The 10,521-nt window shown below is 41.7% G+C and overlaps 1 protein-coding gene across 1 annotated transcript; it reads right to left on the bottom strand.

Moving 5' to 3' along the window:
• Positions 1–305: 305 nt before the first annotated feature.
• Positions 306–6,383, bottom strand: tmem200b (transmembrane protein 200B). The gene is made up of 2 exons (XM_084079835.1): positions 6,136–6,383; positions 306–3,049 (listed from the first exon to the last, which is right to left on the bottom strand). The coding sequence occupies exon 2, from the start codon at positions 2,996–2,998 to the stop codon at positions 1,766–1,768; it is 1,233 nt and encodes a 410-aa protein (XP_083935961.1). The 5' UTR covers positions 2,999–3,049; positions 6,136–6,383; the 3' UTR covers positions 306–1,765.
• Between the last annotated feature and the right edge of the window lie 4,138 nt (positions 6,384–10,521).

Genomic DNA, 10,521 nt, shown 5'->3' with positions numbered 1-10,521 from the left:
ACGGAGACTCAAACAGTCTCCTAAGAGTCTCCTACCGGAGACTCCTCCGGTCATCAAATTATTGGCTCAGGAATGCGACGAAAACAAAACAAAATCTCCATAAATTCAAGGCTTCATGGGGTGATAGAAAATAAGTAATTTTTTGTTACTCCTTTAAGGATTGTGTGTGTTTTACTCTGTCCCATAACCCCAGGGGGCAGAATGTCAGCGTTCCTAGCAAGGAACTGGGAACAAATAAACCAACTGACAACACGGTCTTGTTATATTTGAAACACAGGCAATGTAATGCTGTTTAATTCGATGGGTCAACACAGGGCTGGACAAAACCATTGATTGTTCTGGGCAGACCTCTTAATATTGCTCGGTATACATGTAGAACACAAATTGTCACGCACGGACGGCAAACAGAACAGGCAGCACAGACGAAAGGAAAGAAAGGGAGGAAGACGGTGGTGTCGTAAACACAGTGGAGTCTCCTCTTCCACATCTGCAAGAGGAGAGAGCTGGAGGGGGAGGGGGAGAGAGGGAGGGGAACGAGAGGAGGGAATCCTCTGGAGAGAAGTGTTATTCGTGTTTGTTCCCCACATCTCCGCCCGCATGCAAAAACACTGATCAACCCGCTACATCAAGCTGAGAAGTCAGTAAAACAGCAGTTTGTTACATGGAATCCAGTCCACTCCCTCCTCTCCATTGGACGCCCCCCCCCCCCCCCCCCTTAAATGCACAATGCAATCTAGGACTTAATGCCAGAGACGACCAACATCGTAACGCCTGATTTGTACATAGACATACAACGTTGTCCCATGCCGAAAAAGACCGATCTACAAGCTAGAGCCTGTAGATTTGCTATTTCCAGCGAGCAACACCATCGTAGGAGGGATTATAAATTAGGCATAGTAGAGGAAGGAGCCTCCTCACAGTCATGTCACACTTTGTGTACAAATACTGTAACAACCAAGAACACAAACAAACATATCCTTCACCTGATGACAGATTACCCATCATCCCTTACACGTCATAGACCAACATAACCTTCATTCTGCATGACTAATAAGATGTGACGTACTGTATTGTAACGTCTCTATCATGCAATGCATTTCAACCCGGGATTTTCTCCCCCCCCCCCCTTTTTTTTTCTTCAAAAAGGCCCATTTTTTTATATTCTTGCTGCATTTGTCAAAAGTTGTCAGCACCTTAAGAGGCTCCGCAGTCCAGGTAGTTTGGTTTAAATTGATTGCACAGTGAAATAAGTCCCTCCCGTATCCTTCCACCTCTCAGACGTGGATCTGCTCACTATGTCCTGGAAGTTTGCAGACGCTTTGGCAATGAAAGACAATATTTCTGCCATTACTGTCAACCCACAGTGCAAAAGTAAACAGACTGGCAAATTGCTCCACTCAACTATGACAGTATGTGGTCTGTGTATTGTTCCCACGCTTCACAAAAATATATATTTATATATTATGTGACTGTTACGTCAATCCAATGACTGACCGAAACTCCTCTTAGTCAGTATATATCCAAATCCCATGGAAGACTGAAATACAGGCTTGATTTTAGTTTGGTTCCACTTTCATCTCCTTGCTGAGGACAAAATAAATCAAATCAGAACGTTACTGGGTTTGACTTTCGCAGACGAACATCAGAAGAAGTTATGTTAGGATCCAAATTAATAGCAAATACTCCTGGGTGTGCAACGTTATCATTAACCACGACGATCCCTCTGTTTGACAAGATCGAGAGCCTGAAATCCTTTGAGGACACTTCACTGGAACGGTCCCGACCCAAAGCTTTTATCCCACTGAGAACATTGCTGCTCCATCTGGTCCAGCAGTTTGTCCACTGAGTCCTCCTTGTTCTCCAGCTTCAGGTATCTCCTTGCATAACCCAGCTCGAGCTGAGGCCAGCTACAATATGTCTGCTCCTCCACAGAGCTCAGCTCCAAGGGCTCCGTAGCTTGACCAGGCACATTTACACATACCTGTGAACCAGGGTCTTTCCTCGTGGTGTTGCATCCCACCGTTTGACCCTCCGTACTAGGTCCCCCAGACTCCAGACTTTGGATTCTGTGAGGGTTAGTCCTGTAGCTCAAGCTGTGACAGCGTCTGGGCTGGATGGCAGGGACCTCCCAGTCGTCTCCACCCAGTGTAGACATGGAGCTGGCCGACACCAGGCAGTTGTTGAGCTTGAAGAGATGGGCGGGCCGGGGTTCGAGGCTGGGACTCCCCCCGGGCTCGGCTCCAGAACGGATGTTAAAGTCTGTCTTGCTGGAGTTGCAGGAGTTGGAGTGAGATGAGTGGACAGACTTGGGTGAGACCGACTCCTGGTGGTGCAGCGCCTCCGTTCGTAGGATGGCCTGCTGGTAGGTCCCATCTGACCGCTCCTCCTGGTCTCTGGTCCGAAGCGAGGGCTCCGAACTGGCGCTGGTCATCTGTTGCAGACAGAGGATGTTGAGGTGGGCAGCAGGTAAGCTGCTCACCCACTGGTAGTGTCTGGCCATGGAGTTGGCCACTGCTATTTCAGTGAGGTCTGCACCGGGCACGGCGGCTGACACAGAGCAGATGACGCTGCGCATCTGGGCCAGCAGCATTTGAGTCTCCCTGTCGCGGTTCTCGTACAGAACCGTGTTGGCGCAGATGAGGATGAACAGCCCCACCCCCATTATGACCGGACCCAGGAGCTTCATGCGTTCACTGTGGATGAGGCTGGCTGTGGACAGGAGGCCCTTAGCTCCAATACTCCACCCAGATGCCTGGGAGTCTGACATTCCTCCACCATCTGTGGGTCCTAGTATGGTCGACCGCGTCGTCCTGTAAGGCCAGTATCCCGCCACAGCCAGAGCGGTGCCAACCACCACCACAACGACACCCAGCACTAGAAAGGCACCCGGCATGGATCGGATGCGCAGTCTGCCTTGAATCACCCCGTCCTTCTTCTTTCTGCTACGCAAGCTGAACCGGGACTTCCGTGTGTGGGAGGGCGATTTCTCGGTCTTCATGGTGCCGGTCGGTCTAATGCCTTTGCCCCAGGTCACAGCCTTATCTGAGCACTAGGGGGGCAGGGCAAATGGTAAGAGTTAATGATAAGGACATAACAGCTAAAGATGATTTTATTAAATTCTTGAAATGTATGAATAATTTAGAAATGACATAACAGAATACCATTTGGCTTCTTTGACTCAAACTATCTGCTTCATATTTGTTCTTTTAATTTTGTATTTACCATTTAAACAAATGCTTGCAATGTATACTTTTAATATAAAACACGAAGGAATCCTAGTGGGTTTCTTATAAAACCTTTCTCTATGGGGGTTGTTTTGCAACTATCTGCTTTTTAACTGTCAGTCATTACTGCAAATAGTTAAGCAAGAGCACTATCAAACAAACTGCTCCCAGCTCTTTCATGTCTGTGGAGAGCTTGTAAACCCCAAAATATACAAACAAAAGAAGAGAAGCATACACATTATGCACCATAAAGTCCTCTGTGTTCATTTACCCATATAGGTCCATTTGCACCCAATGTTACATTCAGAATTAAGTTGATACCAACAATTTTACAGTGTGTGCCATTATAGTCTCATGAATTTCAATAGACAAGGTGCAATGAAATGGAAAATAACTGCCTCAAACATTCTGACTGTAATTAGTGAAAAGTCCTGGAAATTAAAATGACTTCATGTCCCTCCTGCTCTTCTCTGTGAAGAGCATCTGACTGATTCTGACAGGAGACATATAACATCTGTTGGATTGTTATTTTTGCTCTGACAAGATCTCTGGAAGGACACATGGCAAAGTCATGTCTCTTTAATAGTTATGTAAATGTTCATGTACAGATGGGATCTGGCTACGTCTTCCACTCATCAAAGCTCTTTTGATATGGTTTTGGTTCTTTGAACCATGAACCACATGAGCAACAGGCCTGAATCATAAATGTACACCCAAACTGCTTTTTGATGTTCATGAGTGCGTATGCATTTTCAGGGTGCACAATTGAGTGAGTGTTGTTGATTTCTATAACCTGTTCAACAAAACACACACACAAAAAAAGCAAAAACAAAATGATGGGTCCATTATATGTGAATGTGTCCAGAGCAGGACTTGTTGCCAGTGGTAAACTCCTGGAAAGCCTGCAAGGTCAATTTAAGGCACTCAACTGCTGAAATGGAATACAGCTTTCAGCATAAAACTATTCACACAACTGTTAGCCAATGTGCCATTCAAACGCCTTTACTTTTGGAAACGCAGTGAGGAATAAACTAACATAACGTCCACTGCAAGAGAAATGACCACATGTGGCCGATTCAGAATGTTCTAAAATAACAAACAATCCTCCAGGAGAGGTTTATGTGGTGAGGATGTGATTTACAACAATCTTGATTTGGATTTTTTTATATCTCCCTGGACTCACAAAGTAAAGCAAAGCTGTCTAAGCAAATGGCTGATCCAAGGTGTTGATAACATAAGTCTCTAAAGGCTTGGTTATGTTGTACTATTTATAAAGAACAATGAATTAACCCATATATAACAAAGTATGTTGGACTGTTCTCTGCGCTAAGCAGAACATTCCCTTCATTCATCATGGTCATTGATATGGTCATCAACGGATGATGTAAACCAGACCATACCTTTCATTAACTTGTTTTTCCACTCGCTTTTAATGGGCCAAGAATGTGGAAGGTAGCCAAAAATACTCGTAGAATAAGCCACAAGTAGTGCGTCAGGATGGAATTAAATAGAGGAGGCTGTTTGGGAACAAAAGGATGCAGTTATATATACTGCCTTCAGCCTTGCAGTGAAGAAACACCCTTTGATACCCTTTGAAAGCTGGAGAACTTAACATGCATTCTCTCTCCGTGTTTTACTCCTATGTGTAAATAAATCAAATATGTTGTATTTTCATGTCAAATGTGCCAGTGCAAACTTACAGTAGTATAATAATGAACATATTTTACTGCTAGGATGCAATATCCGTTTATATATGTGTGTGTATATATATATGTGTGTGTGTGTGTGTGTGTGTGTGTGTGTGTGTGTGTGTGTGTGTGTGTGTGTGTGTGTGTGTATGTATGTGTGTGTGTATGTATGTATGTATGTATGTGTGTATATATATATATATATATATATATATATATATATATATATATATATATATATATATATATATATATATATATATATATATATATATATATATATATATTACACCAGTGGTTCTCAAATCAAGGACCCCCAAATTCGTATTTGCCTATCTGAAAATGTTAAATTCGTGTGGTTTAGAATGTTTCAAAAATATTTACATTTTTTTCACTTTTTCTCCAAGATTTATTTTGAAAATAGCAGATCTACATGCTCACAAGTGTGAGCTTGTAGATCGGCTATTTTCAAATAGCTGATGAATATGGATTTAAATTGCTCATGTGGCCAGGGTTATTTTGGCTACAAAACAGCCAAAATAATGAAGGGAAGGCGTAGCCTATTATGATAAGACAGTTATTATAAGGTAATAAACTGCAGTGATCCTCTGATTCCTCTCCTGTTTGGGGTTTGCCTGCTATATTGTTAACCATCAGCATTCATCACTGCGCAGCTTCACGATGCGACTGCAATAGGCTGTTTGACGTGCTGTTGCTGCATTCCTTTACTTAAGCTTATTATAATGTATATGCGACGGTGTCGCTTGCCGACAGGAACTGATCGAGAAGCTCACAATTCGTCACATGGCGACGCGTTGTGAGCTTGTAGATCAGTTCTTGTCCGCAACAAGCGATAGCATTGGAGTTTATATAGCCTATAGGCATCAAAAGGCAGACAGACTGTCCTGTCCTGTCACAAGTCTCTCGAGTGCCACAGTTGATGACATTTTCGAAACAACCTGTAGAAAGACCGTTGAGATCAAAGAACTGTAGATTGGTTGATGAAATAACATGGCATTAAAACAAATAATAATACATAAAATATTAATCGAAGTTATTTTTCACTTTACTGTCTTGGGAAAAGGCATTTGGATGATGTCCTTGCGTAGGATTACATTATGTCAAATAATATTGTAAGGCCATATTCTAGAAATTAAAAAATCAGTAATTATCTTTATTGAAACATTACGCACAATTTACGAATTGGCCACTTGAAAACTTGCCTGTATTTGCGGTATCCTTTTGCAGCATGTTCCTAGTCTCTGCACACATAATAATCCAAATGATTAGAGGGGGGGGCTTTGATCTTGACTGAAACAATTCTGTCAAGTTTCTGCAGTAAAAAATGCGATATATTGTGTTCCTCTGTCCATTTCGTCTTCAATTTCCAGTGCAAACGTCTGAATGAGACCACCTATCCCTCTCAGCAATGAGAAGATGATGTTCCAAACACAGCCAAAACCCATTGCATTGCTCCATACAACTAACAGAACACTGAACACCACTCCAGCTCGAGTCTTGACTACTGTTGTCAAGTTAGCGCGAATAAAAATAAGACTTCCGGTGTGAAACGCGCTATATCTTTCAAAATAAAATATATTATCATTTGGAAGCATAGACATAGAAACCTAGATACCTCATTGGCCGCTGCAGTTCATTGGAGCGCCCTGTATCGCGGCCGCCATATTCGGGAAGGCAACCGAGCCTTCTAATGCATTTATGTCCATTGAAGCAGACTATTAAAATCATCACAACTCCCTGAATTTTCAACCGATTTTCAAGCGGTTAAGTTTGTAACAAATGCCAGACATGGAGTTATGGATCCAGTAGCCATGTGGTTACATGATTAGATAAAAGTATTTAGGTGTGTGTGAAAATATGCATTTTTAGATGTAACTTACATCTAAAATGCATATTTTCCATACCAAAATACGTTTATCTAATCCAATAAATGAACAACAATTAATTCCTTTATTTATTTTATTTTTTGGACCAAAACATGTTTTTCTTTTTTCTCGTTTTTAGAAAAACAGCAAATAGGCTAAATGAAATGGTTTGAGACACTGACAGTCTCAGTAAAATCCGATTTATTTCACAAATCCGAGTGTGGAGTTTGACAAGTTCCAACTAACTAGCAAGTTGCTACGCGGCTGCCTCAGTGCCTCTTATGAGCGCCTTCCCAAAAATGGTGTCCGAGATACAGACGCCCCAGAGTCGGAGGAGGCGTCTACCTTTTTATGTTTGGAAGGGCTTCAGAGAAGCTCAAAGGACCAAAGATGAAATCATATTGTATAGCCTATAATTGCTTACTCAAACACAAATGCTACATTACGTCTACAAAGGCCAATCAATTTAAAAGAAAACCTTAAAACCTATACTTATTAGCCTACTGATTAGTCCTTTTATTGTGCCTGCCGCTGCCAGTATAAAGTGTCTGTCTCCACAAATTGTATAATAGAAGCAGACCACTTTAGGAGTGACTCCCCTCACTCTGCAAAGCTGGTTGGATCTCATTAAGACATGGGCAACAATCCCAAACAAAATAGCCCAGCATTAATTAACACAAGGAAATGATTGAACTGGCAAAGAACGTTTGATCAATGTGAGTTAATGAAGACAGAAGACACTGGGATTTCAATGTTTCTATGGAAGCTAAGGAAAAGCAATTATAGCCTGCTTAAGACAAATCTTAATGAATACTTTAGTCCCTGTTCAGTTTAGAGTAGACATTGGGTGGTCTGAAGTTTTCACTCACCAGACAATGTCTTCGTTCAATATCTCATATGACTATGACTATAGTAATTAATTCACCTATCAACACCAAGTGTAATCAGTGCTTTATAGGCTAGCCTATGCCATCACTCACGTTCAATTAAGAAGCTATCGATATAAATCCTGTGCTATGCGTGCAATAATATGTATTTATTACAAAGGTGACAAGCTTTATACTTTGAAGACTAGCCTAAAATAAAGCAGTCAAAATAATAATAATCTCCTAATCGAATCCTGGTGATTTGTCAGCTTAGGCTACTGTTGCTTTAGTTGAAACTCGGAATAGCACCTCCAACATTCATTATAGGCAGCAGCAGTGGTGTACGTAGCCTACATTAACTCAAGTACTGAGCTTGCAGATCGGCTATTTTCAAAATATTTGTATACATTTTATACTTTTTGAAAACTTTTGAAATGGGACATTCTGCATAATGAGTAGGCTACTTTCTACTTTTGGTACTTAAAGTACATTTTAATACCAATATTTTTGTACTTTACTAAAGTAGCCTACATTTTTTATTCCAGACTTTAACTTGTAACAGAGTATTTCTACATTGCAGTATTGATACTTTTACTTAAGTAAAAACTCTGAGTATACCTCTTGCACCACTGATTATAGGCTACTGTGGTCAAAGAAAGGGTCAAGGACTATGGCCATGATTGATGGCATTAGGCCTAATCCCTAATGGATGGAAAAGGTTAATTAACGTAACTGGTCACCACGAAGGTTTACACATGCCAACACAATTATTTGGCTTACAATTAAAACATAATAATAATTACAAATCATTAGGCACGCTACACACAAAAGTCATTAAACCATACAAATCGGATAAATATTATAATACGGATCGTGGTAATCAAAGCTATATCTAACTGGGAATGTGATGATGGTGGACATACAAAACAATAAACGGATAAACGTACTCCGTTTTAACAGCTAGAATATGATGATAATAATTCTTTCATTTCTTTGAACATGGTGGATATAAAAATTTACGGCCGAGTTCGGGAGGACCTTTATACTTCTTATTCACACAGTTCCTGGCAATCAGTGTTGCCAGGTGTTGCGAGAGAAACAAGCAACCAGTTCTATGAAAACAAGCCCAAAAGAAGTCCCTTGCCCTTCAAACATAGCCGATAGCGTTGTAAGCTTGTAGATCTGCTATTTTCAAGTGAACATTTTTGAATATTTTTGAAACAACACAAATCTTGTATGGGGGTCCAGCTGGCATAAATGTTTTCAGATGGGAGGTCCGCAGACAAATATATATTGATTTGGGGGTCCTTGACTTGAAAATGAAACACTGGTTTAAACAACATTAGGAAGCCAGCCCAAATAAGCAACTACACTTTAACAAGCCCGAAAAAATGCAACCCGCCTCTACCTATATTTACACACAAATTTACAGAAAAACAAGCCCAAAGTCGCTTATAATAAGTGGACATGGCAACACTGCTCGCAATGCAGTACCATGGTTTTGTTGTGTACGCTTGCCATCTACTGGTCGTAACGTGGAACTGCTAAACGTGAGTCAAGTGCGACAGTGCGTAGTACTCAAATTTTCTACTTAAGTAAAAGCATCAGACCAACCATTCTGTTCTCACCAGGAGAATCCTGTTATTTGACCCCATCTCCTGGACGTCTCCTGTTCTTCCATTTCTCCTGTTCTTATCCTGTTATCCTGTGTTCTTATCCTCTCTCTCTCTCTCTCTCTCTCTCTCTCTCTCTCTCTCTCTCTCTCTCTCTCTCTCTCTCTCTCTTTTATTCTGGGATTCTGGCACACACACCCCAAAAAAACTCTCTTTCTGAGAGAATGGGAATGTTACTCTTTTACTGTCGCTTTATGTCAGGATAAACTCCAGTCCGTTACTCTTTTACTGTCGCTTTATGTCAGGATAAACTCCAGTCCAGTGCAATTTTAAAGAGATAAGTAATTAGGCTAGTAGTGGTTATAACTTATTATTAAATATGGCTCTTGTATTGCTACTTTTAACTTTTGGATGGATAATGGATCCTCCTATGTAAGTAAAGGCTGATAAAAGTGCCAAACTCCCAAAATCCACCAGAATCCTAGAAATTACATCCCCTGGGGAAAAAAATCTCCCTCGGAGGTTGGTGTGTGTGTGTGTGTGTGTGTGTGTGTGTGTGTGTGTGTGTGTGTGTGTGTGTGTGTGTGTGTGTGTGTGTGTGTGTGTGTGTGTGTGTGTGTGTGTGTGTGTGTGTGTGTGTGTGTGTGTGCGCGCGCGCGCGTGCGTGCGTGCGTGTGTGTGAAATAGACTCCAGGTGTGGGTTTGAGCAGCTCTCCAGTGTACAAATTGTAACCAAATCTACCCTTACCGGTCTAACTCTGGTTACAATTTGTACACTCTCAGAGTTAAACTGGTAAGGGTCAATTTGGTTACATTTGGGGGGGTAACTATAATTTTCGCAATTCAAGGCAATTGCAAAGTGTGGTTGCGTCGACGCCGGTCGCGGGTCGCGGCTGCCGGGACACGAGGAGTACGTCGGGAGGAATACCGTCGGAGGCTGCGCCAATTACATTGTCACGTCACTTCTGAGATCACTTGCGTTTCATTTTGAGAGGATTGATCCCCCCCAAAATAATGTTTTTGCATCATCAAACGGTTACATTTCGCGCATTTGTGGCGCCCCCTATGGATCAAAATGGAAAAGCTTTTGGGGATTCGTTTAGTAAACCACCCTTGACATGTGATTCAAATTTGGGATTGACCGGACGTTTCGTTCGTGATTTTTGGCATTTCTTGTCAAACGGGCCCCTCCCGATAATTTTGGAAGCCATTTACGGACGAACGGTATGGATTATCAAAATTCC

This window comes from Gymnoscopelus microlampas (assembly GCF_963454915.1).
Source record: "Gymnoscopelus microlampas genome assembly, chromosome: 15".
Classification (NCBI taxonomy): Eukaryota; Metazoa; Chordata; class Actinopteri; order Myctophiformes; family Myctophidae; genus Gymnoscopelus; species Gymnoscopelus microlampas.
Note: the sequence above shows the minus strand (reverse complement) of the source record. Positions and strands in the feature narration are given on the sequence as shown.

Bases quoted from the DNA above. Each gene is read 5' to 3' on its own strand.
- tmem200b (XM_084079835.1), bottom strand. From the start codon at position 2,998: ATGAAGACCGAGAAATCGCCCTCCCACACACGGAAGTCCCGGTTCAGC.